Source organism: Micropterus salmoides, unplaced genomic scaffold, assembly GCF_014851395.1.
Source record: "Micropterus salmoides isolate LMB-PRFRI ecotype aquatic unplaced genomic scaffold, ASM1485139v1 Ms_hic_scaffold_21, whole genome shotgun sequence".
In the NCBI taxonomy this organism is placed as follows: domain Eukaryota; kingdom Metazoa; phylum Chordata; class Actinopteri; order Centrarchiformes; family Centrarchidae; genus Micropterus; species Micropterus salmoides.
The window spans coordinates 23,081,001-23,097,240 of record NW_024041262.1 but is presented as its reverse complement, the minus strand read 5'-3'; the positions used below and the strand labels follow the sequence as shown (position 1 = coordinate 23,097,240).

General features: G+C 38.8%; 1 protein-coding gene and 1 pseudogene across 4 annotated transcripts in view; one reads left to right on the top strand and one right to left on the bottom strand.

The window, feature by feature from the left end:
• The window catches only part of acsf2 (acyl-CoA synthetase family member 2), a 60,086-nt gene that overhangs the window by 30,604 nt on the left and 13,242 nt on the right, over positions 1 to 16,240 (top strand). For 2 of the 4 annotated variants that reach the window (XM_038735121.1, XM_038735119.1), the window contains exons 14-16: positions 379 to 489; positions 613 to 681; positions 2,366 to 3,138. In XM_038735121.1, the coding sequence (XP_038591049.1) occupies positions 379 to 489; positions 613 to 681; positions 2,366 to 2,428 (243 nt within the window). In that variant the 3' untranslated portion in view covers positions 2,429 to 3,138. Of the gene's footprint in view, positions 1 to 378; positions 490 to 612; positions 682 to 2,365; positions 3,139 to 9,057; positions 9,411 to 10,913; positions 11,110 to 16,240 lie in introns of those variants that run through there. The other 2 variants (XM_038735118.1, XM_038735120.1) reach the window with 2 other exon arrangements.
• Positions 5,261 to 6,082, bottom strand: LOC119915933 (annotated as a pseudogene).

Genomic DNA, 16,240 nt, shown 5'->3' with positions numbered 1-16,240 from the left:
GTAGTTTGTTATGAAATTATTGACATCTGAGTGTACTGCTGTCCTCTGTTTAACATGTGAATGTAAAGGTTTTTTTTTACATCACAACCATTCATGAACTGAAATATTTACTTACTCTGTGGTACAAACACTTTCTGTCAAGTAGGAGAAATCTTGTGTCCAGCAGTTACACCTTTTGAAATTAGCAATATTTGCATGTTGATTTTTCAATGAGGAAGATAGAGGAGATTTTAACAAAAAAAATTAATTTAATTAATTTAAATTGTGTCTAGGCGGGATCTTTGTTTCCTTCACTGTATGTGTTGCATCAGAAACAATATATTAAATCCAGTGAGGCTACTTTTTTGCTGCAGAGCAACAGGTCTTTTTGTTTGTCAGGTGGTGGGAGTCGAGGATGTCCGTATGGGTGAAGAGGTCTGCGCCTGTATCAAACTGGTAGACGGGCAGGACTGCACTGCAGAAGAAATCAAGGCTTACTGCAAGGGGCAGGTGAGGCACAATTCTCTTTTTGACATTAAAATAATGAGCATGGAATTATTTTGAACTTCATCTTCCTGTCAAACAGTTTGAACGACTCTGCTCAGTGTCTCCCTCTTCATCTGCTCCTTTCAGATCGCTCACTTCAAGATTCCTCGCTACGTACTTTTTGTCACCAGCTACCCGCTCACTGTTACCGGAAAGGTAATTTCCCAAATCCTGGTGTTTTCAGCAGAGCTCATGTTCCTATAAATGACAGACAAATAAGGTTTATTTTACCGTGTTTAATAAGATCTGCAGCCTGTGATAAATTACAACACAAGAGCACCCACTCCCCTCTGGTTCTTGTGTTTCTCTTGAGGGATGCTATTTAAAATGACTGGAGACATGGAGTTGTGTTTGAACAGGCCTGCCCTGAATGCCCCCAGACAGGAGGGAAAGGGAGCTATTAGCTCGTCTGCACGCACACCAAGTACTCTTAGATGAACCCAGAAGGGCGGTGGACCCCGTCCTGAAGCGTATCAGATAAAACCAGCCCCTCAACACTCCTTCAGTTCATTTTACTTTATTTTAATCAGTATTAACAGTGTTTTGCAGGGAGTCCCAGGTATAAAACATCAACACATGTCACATTTAAACGCTTAGGTAGACTAGGTCATCCTATAGTAGACCTGTATGACAACATAATACTGCAGCTTGAACGCAGCATCGTTGGCTGCTGGGATCTCCAGATGTGGATCCCACCTCTGGAAAGCATCTGACCAAACAGTTCTGTTATGTTTTGGAGTGCGATGTGTCACAGCCCGGCTCACGAACTGGACAAAAACGGATAAACTAAATAACAAAGTGATTTATTAATAAGAAAATAAGCAAAACCAATGAGTGGGAAGAATCTGTAGTGTCAGTAGTGGATGAGTGAAAATGTGCTGCATGGATGTTGTGCTGTAAAAACAAAGACAAGATATCTATCTATCTATCTATCTAACAAACAAACAAACAAACAAACAAACAAACAAACAAACAAACAAAGCCGTGAGATGAGGAGGTCCAACCTAAGACTGAGTGCTGCTCTGGCTTATATGCATGGGGCACACTGGGCCCAGGTGCGTCCCATGATGCTGATTACCCTGCCAATCAGGTCTGCAGCCCTGGAGACAGAAAGTACACCAACAGCAGTATGAAGCCTGCAGAGGGGCCGTCACAGATGTGATGCATGTGATGCATGTGTGCTCCTGTACAGTTCCTGTAAAGGAACAGTTTGGCAATTTGAAAAAATGTGTGTTTTGCTTTCTTGCTGAGATTTAGATAAAAAGATTGACAATACTTTCATGTCTGTAAATGAAGATATTAGCTACCAGCTGATTAACTTATCTTAGCATGCAAGACTGGAATTGGGGGTAAACACATTGCTTAATCTGTCCAAAAAATTAATTATAAAAATAACAACTTCTTGTTTTACAAGGGATCATGTGTATTTTTGTACAATTTAAACAATATATGTGTTATTGGTGAGCTTTAGAGGTACTGGTAGGCAGATTTTGTTATCTTTGGACAGAGTCAGATCAGCTTGTCAATATTCGATAATGATCGGTAGATTTTGACTAATCTAGTCAAAGTATTTTATCACATGCACAAATTCTGTAAATCTAAAAAAAATATTGCCATGAAGTAGTGCTGCTCATTCATCCCGCAATTACCTAATACAAGGGGTTAAAGAGATAGCTACCAATCTCAGTGTTCATCGCCACATCGCTCACATGCCTGATGACACGATTTGCTGTTCATTCTCAAAAGTCTTGATTGCTAAATTGTTATGTCTAGTTGCCGTTGTATTCAGTACAAGTTACAAACCCGAGAAACAACTTTCTGATTTTCTTTCTCTTCTCAGATCCAGAAACACAAACTACGCGATGTTGCTGAGAAGCAGCTGGGACTGAAGAAGGGAAAATGAGAAGGCCTGCTCGTGTACGGAGAGAATTCAATGACTGTTTATCATGTACCACAAACACCAATGGAGATTACATTACCTAGATATTTTAGAACATCTTAAAACATCTTGAGAAATAATAACACACAGCCTTACAGTGAGACGTGTGATGGCTGGGCATGAAGCGACCAAATGTTTACGACCAAATGTTTATCCTCCTGTAACCGACAGTTAAAGGCATAAGCAGTAGAGTAGAGTCATACTGTAAATCTCCCACAGAAAGACTAAAATCAAACAACTAATCCTGCTAACAAGTATTATATGTGCGTACAAAAACACAAACCACTGTTGAACTGGGTGACGAGCTGCTTCATTACCATAAACCACTACCTCCAATTACTAGAGCTGCAACGATTAATCAGTTAGTTGTCAACTATAAAATTACTTGCCATCTGTTTTGATTATCGATTAATCGGTTTGAGTGATTTTTTTCTTTTAATTGCAGCTTCTTAAATGTAAATATATTTTTTTTACTCCTCTATGACAGTTAGCAAAAATATGTTTGGGTTGTGCACAAAACAAGACATCAACATTTTATAGACCAAACAACTAATCCTTTAATGGAGAAAATAATCAATAGTTGCAGCTCCACTAATTACTAATGTTTGAGTGATGTTTGTAAAAAACTACAGTGTCCAGATGTTGGAGGAAGTTACTGAGCCTTTTTTTAAAAAGACTTTGGAAGCTATTTTTAAGATTTACATCTTCACTAGGTGGGCGGCACGGTGGTGCAGTGGTTAGCACTGTCGCCTCACATAAAGAAGGTTGGTGGGTTCAAACCCTGATTGCCCCGGCCTTTCTGTGTGGAGTTTGCATGTTCTCCCCGTGTCTACGTGGGTTTTTTCCAGGTGCTCCAGCTTCCTCCCACCATCCACCTTTGGATGGTGGGAGACCCTAAATTGTCCTTAGGTGTGAGTGGTTGTTTGTCTATGTGTGGCCCGGCGACCTGTCCAGGGTGTACCTTGCACCCGATGTCAGCTGGGATTGGATCCAGCCCTCCCGCAACCCTGTACGCAGGATAAGCGGTTGACGATGGATGGATGGATGGATGGATCTTCTTAGGCACCAGTGGGTTTGGAGTAGAGAGTCACACATAGGGTAGGGAAATTGGAAAAGTATTGTTGGTTTTGGTCTTTTTATGGGATTTGTCTATGAAATAAAGAACAACACCAGCCTCAACCTACTGCTTAATAATATAGGTAATAGAAACTTGAACCCAAAAGATGCAGAATGATCCGTAACTAAGCGGCTGTCTCATTGAGCCACTGTACAGTAAACTGATGGTCAGTCTTGTTATAGATGTTGAACCACTCAGGTTCACTCATTCCTTTTTTACATCAACTTGAAATAAATATTTTACCACATTATTAAAACCAGGCATGGGTGTTTCTCTTATTACGGGAAGAATGAAAGTATTTTTATTGATCTCGGCGGCAGGTGCACGCCTCTTAAGCCCTTGGAATGCCATTCAGAAACACACACTTCCACACACACCGACTGAAAATGAGAACTTTGTAGAGTTTAAAATGAGCGAGTATCACAGACACTGAAAGCTGTAAAGAATTTCCTCTGGAGTCAGCTACATGTGCATGTGTCCAACTGACGCTGGGCTGCAGGATCAGATGTCGTCTTCTGTCTAGACCTGAAGGCCCAGAAATAGCTCTTAAGAGCCCAGAAGAAAACAAACGGGGCCCCTGGCTCTTACGGAGGAAACTCAAGGTTTATTTAGGATTTTTTATTTTACATATTTGGGGTTTGGATTAATGTTTCAGGACATGGGAGTTTTATAGAGTGCAAGAGTCAACCAGTTGGCTTTGACATGCTCCAGCATCTTCACCAGGCTTTAGGAAATCACTTCAAAAGGCAAAGGAATGTACACTTCTTTGGGTAAATAGGTAGTGATGTCCTGTTTTAAGGATTGGTCACTTCTCTCTGTACACTTGTCTTACATTTTCTTGGCAAACCGTAAATTTAATTGTTCACCTGCTGTTTTTAAGACATTAGTAATCAATTGTCTTAATCTCATACCCCTTCACTTCAACAAAAACTATCCAGTCTCCCTCATGTGGCAGGAAAGAGCACAACACAAATTTCAGCATAAGATCTGACCATAGACTGTATAAAGGCTCTGACATGCACTTTGATGGGAAATACATACAAGCAGATAATATCTACAGGTGAAATCCATATTTAAGGGGCTAAAGATGCACCGAAAGACTAAGATCATCGTGCATCAGGCTGCAGGCATCACTGAAGGACAAAGAATACGAAGCTTTCCCAGTTCTGCTGACAGGCTGTGACCAGACTGTTATCATAATCAATTCTACCCCGTTGAACTGATGCACTTTTTGCTTTTGTTTTTGTCTTTTAAATGTAACATAAGAGGGATCTTGTTAGCATGTTTTACTCAAAGTCTAACTGCAACATTAGATTAAAAGTTCTTAAGATTTAAAAATACACTATATGGCCAAACCTTTAAAGGGAAATCGTAATTCTGCAGTGATATTTTAGAGAATAAAAAGATCACTTTCAACCTTGCTCAGATCCAGCTACATAAAGAAATGGTTTAATGTGGAAGAACTTAACTGGCCTGCACAGAGCTCAACCTGAACCCGATCCCTGCAGCCAGGTTCAACATCTGGTAGAAAGACTGAAGGAGGCTCTTATTGCAGCAGATTAACGGCCATGGTTGTGGAGTGAGGTGTTCAACAATATCATATATTGTTGGTCATATAGTGTTAAATATTTCTAAATATGTTTCTCTCATATAGAGAAAACTTATCCCACATGGATACCTCAGCTTAGTCCTCGGGCCACCTGCTCCTCGGTGCAGTAGTCCTGCAGGAAGACAGCAGCCAGGTTGCACTGCACTATGGCTCGGTCAGTGATCGCAGAGCGCGATGAGGGCGTTGTGAGGTTCATTAGTATAGTGATGGCTGACAGGACGGTCTCTTCCCTCCAGCTTGACAGACAGTTTGTGACTAAACTGATCCCGCTGCTCTGTAGGATGTTGTCTCTGCATTCAGGGTCCATACTCAGGTTACACAGCCCCCCTGAGAACAATTATGTTTTTAGATTAGGAGACAGCATTTGATGTAAAAACAGTGGCTGTTGGTGTGATACTCACCCATCCCAAACTCCACAAAGTTCTCATTCTCCTCAGTGAGCATGTCCAAGAAAAGGTCGGTCACTTGCAGCTCCCTCAGATGTTCTTTGGGTTGTATGCAAAGTTGGCCAGCACCTGCTCCTTGGAATGGAATAAATTAATTTACATTTGAGTATCAGCTTATAACAAACATGTTGGTATCAAGATCTCATGTTGGCAGACATGTAACAAGCGGCTGCAATACAGAAATGCAAAAGACCATGACATATTTTGTCCACCAGAGAGCACTGACACTGAAAAAATATTTTTCAGCTGTAAAAATGTGGGATGAACTGACTGTGACAAAAACTATTTAAAAAGTGTTTATGCCGTGTCAGTCCTATACTACAAATAAAAAAACTTTTCTTTACCAAATCCATCTGGTTTATGTTATCTTCCTGTTACAGTGTACTGTTAAAAAGCATTACCAGATTGTTAAACACAATTTCGATATTGGTATCTGGTTCAAACATCCGGTACGAATCAAGTTATAGTTTAAATATAGTTATTATAGTTTAAAGCACGAAAAGAAACAAAATGTGGAGGCTCTATTGATTACAAACTAGAGCTGCAACAATTAATTGATTAGTGGTCAGCTCTTAAATAATCTGCAACTATTTTGAAAATTGATTAATTGGTTTGAGCAATTTTTTAAGAGAAAAAAAAATTTATTCTGATTTCAGCTTCTTAAATTTGAATATTTTCAGGTTTCTTTGCTCCTCTATGACAGTAAACTGAATATCTTCTCTTCAAAAAAAGACATTTGAGGATGTCATCTTGAGCTCTGGGAAACACTGATCAACATTTTTCACCATTTTTTGACATTTTCTGGACCTAACAACTAATCCTTTAATCAAGAAAATAATCATTAGTTGCAGCCCTATTACTAAACTAGAAAATGTGTGTGTGGGAAAGGGGCACACCAACAAGCTGATAAGTACTGAAGCCCATTTCTGCCACAACAATAACAAAACTGGCAACATTTCAATGTTTTTTGTTCCTTTTCATTATACTATACTGCATTTGTACTGTTCTTCATTTTCTTTTTTACCATAATGTTTTTTGTATCTGTGCACTTGATGTTTAAATTTGAGGTGCAATAAGATCGAGTCTCCATTTAATTGAATGAGAAACTTTTCTCTCACTGTCCTTACTTCAGTGCACAAACACTGAGAAACATCTTGCATCCAGCAGTTAAACTTTTGTAATAAAACATATCTGCATATTTGTAGATTATGGGTTTTTTAATGAGAGATGGTTAAATGCCATTTTAAGAATTTCTAACTAGTGGCAGACTGTAAATAAGTATTAACTTTATGTATTTCTATTGTATGCAGCTTTATACCTGTACTCTACTACATCTCAGAGGCAAAAGTTGTTAATTCCCTATGTTTATCTGGCAACTACCTGTCCAGGGAAAATCTCCAAATTTAGGGATTTTGAATTAGTTTTTTTTTTTTACGATAAACTGAAGGATGACATTTTCCTTTATGGGTTGAGAAGCTAAATAAACTATTTAAACTCCCCTTAGACAGCTGGAAAATGTATCATCACAAAGCTGAAAACAGGTTGTTTTTTCAGCTCTGTAAAAGTTGTACTTTTAGAGGTTCTCACAGGACATCAACACTAAAAATACATGATCTTATAGAATATGACACATTGATTAAACTACCCAACAGGATATAAAGTATTTAAAATGAGCTTAACCTTAAACATCTACAGCAGTAAAATGCAACATGCGCATTAATGCAGCTGTAATATTGATCAAGAAACATCAGACATGTCTTTAATAGTTAAACACAGAGAGGGACTATTTAACTGCACTATGAGTACTTTTGCTTTTGATACCTTAAGTAAATGTTGATAATACTTACATACATGCAGGGTTAGAGATATGATGGAGCCAGTGGGGGCTCAGCAAATTCATTTACCAACAACCATTATTTTTAATCACAAATAATGTATTTCATGTTTAGTATTATTTACATTAACAAAATTAACAGGCTAAAATAATATATGTTCTCCAAATAAACTTTGCTGCGCACTTCCACCAGGCACCATGGTGCAGGACAATATTGACCTGTAATGCAGGTTGAGAGCTCGCGACCTGTGAACATGAACTCAGCTCTACTACTGTAGGCTTTTAAACTCTGTATTGACTGCTGCTTGTTTGTTTTTGGCTTATAGAGCTATAATCTGCTCGCTACGGTGTTCCCGGCAGCGATGAGTGTGTAAAATAATAACACTTGGAATAAAGGGCAGAAAGGCGGTGTCTCCTGGACTGGAACAATGGGCTGGTCTTTGTTGAAATATTTCAGGATATTGAAACCTGAACTTTGTCGCAAGATCGCCACCACGTGGCCTAATGATCAATGAAGTCTCTCTCTCCCTCATCTATGTAGGCCTTCCTCTACCGGTAACGTGCGTTAAACCACCCCAAGAAGATCAAATTTAACTTGAACGTAGGCCTATATGGGCCATTCCAGAGCAATGTAGGATCAACACTTGAGTTTGTCATTTTCTGTTATGTATATAAGAAGAACAGGTAACAGATTCGTCCAGCTCAGGCATCAAAGGTGCACTATTTATTAGATGTTTTATTTGCTGTGTGCTGTGGCGCAACCCTGTTACCAATACTCAGGAACCTCTAAAAGTACATTTTAAAATATTTGTTTAATAAATCCTTTACCATTAAGTAAAGAAATTCACATTCACATTGCATACTCATTTAATTTTAGATAAGACTTTACTTATATTAATTTAAGCAACTTTTTAAATCTATCTTGCCCAACTTTTAAATAGTTACAATGTTTGTTTGTTTGACTAATTTCAGTATTTATTTTCAAATATTTGCTGAAATACATTAAGCATTTAATTGTTCAAACAATTCAAAGGACAACAGGTTAAACCCTTGTGAGCTGAGAAAAATCATTTAAGATTATTTTAATAAAAATTATTTGGTAACAGGGTTGAAATTAAAGTAACAGGGTTGAATGGATTCATTACATAAATGTGACAAATAAATACTCAGAACCACCGGAGTGTTGTTTAAATAAGATTTTATTTAGCTTGCCAGTAAAGGATGAACAGGACCGCAAACTAGATCTGATCAAATATTCAATGTACAAACATAGAAGAGTCATATTAAAGTAGGCAGACAACCTGGCATTAAAGTTAAACGTTATAAAAACACTAATCAATATTTAAGAAAGTTGATTTGTTCAGATGTTGTTCATGTGGCTGAAAACAAGAAGAGAGGACTTACTTTGGGTTACCCATGGTGCTGGCAAATGACTTGTTGATGTCACTTTCACTTTATCATGTGACTCACTGTTTTTTTTCTTCCTCTGACAGGCTAAATGGGTTTCAGTAACAGGGTTGCACGCATGTTATGTGCTGTGCATACCTACTTCTTCCAGGCAGAGTATTTTAATGTCCGATAGGGATATTTAAAAATGTCAGATATTAGCTCCAGCTTCAGGGTGTGTGCCTGCACGGCGCCACCAGCAGGACAGAACTGTGCTGGTGGTTTCAGAAAACCCTGGTTTTTATAGCCTAGTAGGTGATGGGTCAAGGTCCGAGCAAGGAGCTGCAAACCATTAAAAGGGGAAATTTCCTGTTCCCTATCAGTGTGGTTCTTTCCTGCAGTGCGGAGAGGGGCGCGGTGAGCTGCAGCGGCACAATGATCCCCACGATTGCGTTATGCTCCCAGTCTCTTCGGAACACCTGTGTTTTCCCCAGAGCTTTAAACGTTTTGCAGCGACCATGGACTGGTCAACCCGGATTACTTGCAGCAAGTCGGTGAGTTACACTTGCATTTTACTGATTAAGAATACACCAAGAGTAGAGCAATGTTCAGTCGAGACCACTTAAAATTAAAGCTCATACGCCTGCATAAACGGAGATTTATTCATTTTTAAACCATAAAGGAACCTCTCATTTATCACAAACAATATGTTCCTTTTAAAAGATTCCTAACTTTCTTGTTTTGATAACAAAATCACCGCAAGACTGATCATATGACCAATGAATTTCAAGTTCTCATATTTAGCACTGCATAACGACGGCTAGACTTTCTATAAATAGGCTCCCTCTGCTATATCTGTGTGCACAGTGTTTGGTTTTACGCATTTGAACAATAAAATTAAAAAAAATGGGAGGAAAAGCAGCTGCTATCGCGAAAGACAAATAGTCTCGCTTACACAGTTGTTTACTATTTTACATTGTATTGTGCAGATGTTCAGATTTTTGTGCGTAATGCTGATACCTCCATCCAAGGGCGGATATTTCATTGTCAGTGTTCATAACAAATCCTGCTGCTTATCTACCGGCCAGTCTTATCATCCTACTGTGTTCCTGCTTTAGCTTTTTGTTTTTTTTTAAATACTTGATCGACTATAAAAGGCAACGGACCAAACCACTGTGAGGCAAATGAGAAGAGAGGACTTATTTTTCAAAACTTCAGAACTCATTGTACTGGTAGTGGAGAAGAGAGCTGTTCATTATTTGTGAACCAAATGCATTGACTAGTCACTGAGGGACAACTGTGGTTATGTTTTAATATCTGGATCAGAATTTTTCCTTGGGACAATGCAGTAGTCCTGGATATGGGTGGAGATATGTCCCCGTCAACCCTACTAAATTCTACACCCTTGTTTGCAGCAATGATTGATTCCACTCTGAGCTCTAATACAGGGTCAGTTTTATGTAATGCCACAACTTTGACAAACAAAATTATTGATCTCTATTATTGTAGGAACAAAAACGATCTTGTTTAATGTTACTGCACTTGTATTTTACTTAACTCCTTCTACTCCACTACAGAGGGAAATACATGTATTTGGAGTTACTTTAGAAATTTAGGTTCCCAAACTTTTTGGTTTGTGACCCCTTACAGGAAAACAGTGTCTGGTTGGGGTCATAAAGTTGATGTTAATTAAGATGTTTATGAGTTGTTTTTCCACAGAGCAGATTTCCTCCTGGTTTAATTAAATAACTGTTTGAGGCCCAAAGAGGTTAAAGTAGCCTATTCATTATTTCTCAAAAAAACAATGAAAACAGGTTTGTGTATCAGAACTTGTTTATTTTTTTGTTTCCTTGATGTACTCCACACTTCAAAGCAACAGTACAGTATATTCCTATTAGAACTAGTTTTCATGTGATTGTATTATAATACTACTAAACTGTAGTTATTTTCCATTCAGACCTCCTTTTTATGCACACATATTTCAGAACTGTATTTAATATGATTTGTGACCACAGTTTTTTTGCCAATGTCTGAAAACACCTTCTGTTTCCCTGCAGCAGCATACATGTGGACTCTCCGCCTGTTATCCCAACTCTCACTACCAGCTATGCCCACGGCACGTCTTCCACATCTTTGCTCCACTCTACAATAGCAGAGACCCTGCAGAACACTGTGGAGCGCTGGCCTGACCGAGAGGCCGTGGTCTTTGTAGAAGATGGAGTCCGCAAGACCTTTGCACAGTTTAATCAGGATGTGAGTCTTTTTATCAAAGTATTCTGCATGTGTCCAGTCAATGAGGCTTCCCCAACCCCAAATGATGCAGATCAACAAAGACCTCAACATAGTATTTTAATATAAAAGTACATGTTAACATGCACAAGGTCTCAACATTTCAACTGAGATCAGAGTTCCGTCTGTACAAGAAATCAACGTTAGTGTGTGTTGGACAATTTTTATGAATGGCCCAAAATGTTAAACTTGCCTCTTGAATCTAAACCTGTAAGTCCTTGGAGGAAAATTGCATTTATCTTCAACCTGAATTTTGTTCTTATTCTGTAGCCCTTCAGCCATTCTCACTGACTTTTGGGAACACCATGCATTTGAGATATAGATATTATATATTTCAAAGAGGTGGTATCATGCTCATTTTCAGGTTCAAAGTCTTATTTAGAGGTTGTACCAGAACAGGTTTACATGATTTCATTTTCAAAAAACACCATATTTTTTGTCATACTGCACATTGCTGCAGCTCCTCTTTTCACCCTGTGTTGAAGGCTTCATTTTAGATATGGAGTGATACATCTTGTCTCTAAATGATCTTTGTTGGGAGTTGAGCATGCGCAGTTCCTACACACTTACATTTACATTAACATTTCATTTGGCAGACACTTTTATCCAAAGCGACTTACATTTGACGAATAACATACAAGCATCCTAGTTAAGGACTACTAGCCAATCAGAAGCAGAGAAGGGCGGGTCAGTGAGAAGCCGGTAAACACGGCTTGGGTTCAGCTGTACATGTTGCCGACCAGCTTGGCAACATGGACTGGAGCAAGAGTTTCAGAGTGGTGAGTTATTAATCTGTAACAAAAGTATCTTTCATCCATAAAGTTTTAACTGAGCTCTGTCTCTACATCACAGGAACAACTTTATGTCCACTGACTGCCTGGAGGGTAGCTAGTGTTTGGAAGGGAGAGGAGAGCTGTCTGCTGCAGCTCACTGTTTTTACACCAGTGTTTTTGAGGGCGTGTCGGAGTAGCTGCTTGTAGAGCATTATGACGTGCATTTTGATGCATTTTGTGGTCACAGGGATCAAAGGGAAAAGGCTGGACTGCAAAGGAGCTGTTTTCAGGCAGTTCAGAGCACTTTTGTCTACGGGGGATGTGAACTCCCTTTGGGCTTTTTCATTTTGCAAACCTATTACATGCACAAAAAAAGGATTTATAACTCAATGAAAGAGCGGGAAAGAGCAAAATAGCATAATATGACCTCTTTAAAAATGTATTATTTATGCACATACAGTCCCCTCCTAAATTATTGGAACAGTAAGGCAATTTCCTTTTGTTTTTGTTGTTCACTGAAGACATTTGGGTTCAAAAGATGAGTATGAGACAAGAGTTCAGAGTTTCAGCTTTTATTTCCTGGTATTCACATCTAGATGTGCTAAACAACTCAAATCACCATTTGAACCCACCCATTTTTCAAGTGAGCAAAAGTATTGGAACATGTGACTGACAGATGTTTCTTGTTGCCCAGGTGTTGCCTTTTAGGTTAAATAGCTCTGCATGACTAGTCTAAGTTTTCATCTTTGGTTCAAACCTATAAAGACTACATTTCCTGTTTAAAGAGGATAAACCAACATGAAGACCAGAGAGCTGTCTATGGGGGAAAAGCTAGCCATTGTCAAGCTGAGCGGTCGGCCAAGGAAAACAACAGTAATAGATGACAGAAATATCATGAGAGCTGTGAAGAAACCCCCAAAACATCAGGAAGTGACATCAGAAATGACTTTGACAGTGCAGGGTGAAGGTATCACAAACCACTGTTGGAAGAAGACTCAGAGAGCAGAAATATAGAGGCCACACCACAAGATGCAAACCACTCATCAGCAGCAAGAATCGGAAGGAAGTGAAATTTGCAAAGAAGTCCAGAGATGAGACCACAATCTGATGGACTGATGAGACCAAGATTAATCTGTACCAAAGTGATGTAAAGGCCAAAGTGTGGAGAAAGAAAGGAACTGCTTATGAGCCGAAGCACACAAGCTCATCTGTGAAGCATGGAGGAGGTAATGTCATGGCTCGGGCCTGCATGGCTGCTTCTGAAACAGGCTCATTAATATTTATTGATGATGTAACTGATGATGGTAGCAGCAGAATGAATTCAGAAGTGTTCAGAAACATTTTGTCTGCCAGATTATGGAGAAATGCATTGAAACTAATCAGAAGGAAGTTTATCATGCAGCAGGACAATGAGCCAAAGCACACAGCCAACAAAACAAAGGACTTTATCAGGGGAAAAAGTAGAAGGTTTTAGACTGGCCAAGTCAATCACCTGACCTTAACCCAACAGAGCTGCATTTTACCTCCTTAAGAGGAGGCTGAAGGGAGAAACACCCCGGAACAAACAAGAACTGAAAGAAACTGCGATAAAAGCCTGGAATAACATCACAAATGAAGAATGCAACAGTTTGTTGATGTCGATGGGTCGCAGCCTTGAGGCAGTTACTGCAAGAGAGGGTTATGCCACCAAATATTAAATGTTATTTACTTTAAGATTATTTGTTCCTTTAATTTTGCTCACCTAAGAATGCTGTGGTCAAATACAAACGGTGAAAAGTCCTGAGTTGTTTAGCACATCTAGATGTGAATACCAGGAAATGAGAGCTGAAATTCTGAACTCTTGTCTCATCTTTTGATCTTAAACCCAAATGTCACACACACACACACACACACACACACACACACAGAGACGTAAGATAATGTTGATCAAGAAGTTATAGCAGTTACACCCCCTGGTCATCTTGGCTCGAGCTGAACTAAACCACCACTGTAAAGGAAAAGGGTGTGCTGGGTTTATAACACAAGACAAAATGAGAGCATCGTTGCAGAACTGAATTATTTTATCTCAATTATCTTGTTTTCAGAATCAATCGAAGCCAGAATTGTAATTGAAAATAAATACTTTTCATTTCACAGCCCTAAGAACTAGGTTTGTTGTATAGTTACCAGTTTCATTTCTCCAAAGACGTTTTCTTTGATTTCGCTGTACTTTTATGAAGATGTACAATATCAAAGTCCTTCCTTGCTTTACTACCCATATAAAACAATAGGAAGTTACAGGCTTCTCTCTGTCTCCACATTCTCTCCCTGTTTTGCAGGGCAAACTCCAAACCTGTAAAATTTTAGCATCTGGACTCTAAAAAGACTAGTGGCAAGACAATTGCTAAAAGCTTTTTACTATGAAAACTTGAAGTAAGCCTTTTAAATGATTAATCAACAGAAGACATTAGCTCCAAAACTGCGAACAAAGTCAAAGTCAAAGCATCACACACAAGCATTATGATGTTCTAGTCAAATTAAACAAATCAAGGAGAGAGTAGTAGGCAGTAAAACGTAATCTGATGTAAGGTTTGGGTGTTGTTCCTCTAGTTTATGGTTCTGTACAACATGTACATAATGTATAGGCTACTGTACAATTATATAATAAAAAATGCAACTCGACTTGATATTACATTTATAGATAGAAACCAAACTGACACTTAAAGCTACTGCATGTAACTTTTATAAAATTTTGTTTGCTAAAACTGTCACTATACTACTACAGTGTAAAGTGCACCTGTGGAAAGACATTCAGGCTCCACACAGAGGCATGATGACAAACAGTGGGGAATAACTTTTGTCCTGTCATTAAAACTGGATACCGGACCCAAAGATGGCGCCTATTCACTCTAATAAGAATTGTTCGCCTGGCGCATACTCCAAAAAAGTTTCTAGTTTCAAGGTTTAGTTAATATGTGCAGTAGTGTTTCTCCTGATGGCCCCGCCCACGAGTTCCCGTTCGACCCATATACGTACATTGTGATGACTTGAGAGATTTTAAAATCACGTTTCTTGGCTCGAGAAAAGCTTTTTCAAATATAAAACGTCCATAATAAAACAGTCATAACTGACCTTGTTTGCAGGTCGAGGTTTTCTGACAACAGTTTTATAGACTTCCCTTTTATGATGGTGACCTGTGCGGAAAATGGTTTTAGGGCTGCAATTCGTCGCTGCATTCCTGCGATTGGCCAGTGGGTAAAACTGGAAGCGAGGTTGTGTCTCTCTATCGAGATCTGCACATAAAAGCTCTGCCGATCAGAGGTTACATCAACCTTCATATGGTCTGATAGGCACAACCCAGGACAAAAACTCCACCCAGCACTCATTGGTGTGACCCACAGTAACAAATAAGAGTGACCTCTGACCTATCATCAGAGTTTTGGCAGCTGGACAGTAAGAGGTGAGTGACTCAAACTGAAACTGTAAAAGTGGGGCCACATTTCCGCATCACTTTTAACGAGATTATTTTCATTGTCGCTTAAGCTGTCAATTATTTTCTCAATTAAACAATCAGTAGTTTGGTCATTAAAATGGGGAAACAGTTTGATCACTGTTTCCAAAGCCTGAGAAGACGTCCTCACATGTCATGTCTTGTCCTCAACCCAAAGATATTCAGTGAACTGTCACAGAGGAGAAAAGAAATCAGCACACAATTAATATAATAAACTATGAAATCTTGTGAAAGAGATAATATTAAGTTGGGGTGTGTCTCGCTGTAACCGTCCTGCCTTGTCTGAATGACACAAAAGCCGTCACTTTAACAGATAGATGAAGCCTGTAATGTTTCTTATTCCATGTCTGACAAGCAGTGGTGAAAAAAGTACTCTGATCATTTAATCAAGTAACTAAATGAGGAAAGATTCTGCATTATATCAAAATCTCAAATTATCTCAAATAATGGAATCTTTTTTGAGAAAAGTTTGAAATTCATTTCATGGATGGATGTGTTGAAATTAGTTAGGGTTGTTTGTAAATGTTAAGTGATAGAAGTGATTTGGATACACAGTGTTTTCAAAGAGTATTCTGAACAATGAGGTTTAAATAAACCAGAATTTGTTTGCTTATATTGAAAAATGGATATTCAACTTTCTTACCCGTTGGTTGGTTAAGATGAAAGAGTTAATAACAATATTGTGAAATTGTATTCATGGTGATTTATTGGTCACATCAGGAATTCAATTAATTTTGTATACGGAGGCCAGAAACAGCCTCCAACACCATCCTGATGAAGGCAGGATAGTCGTAAGCTCACACTGGCAGCACCTCACTGTGTTTGTGTTCTC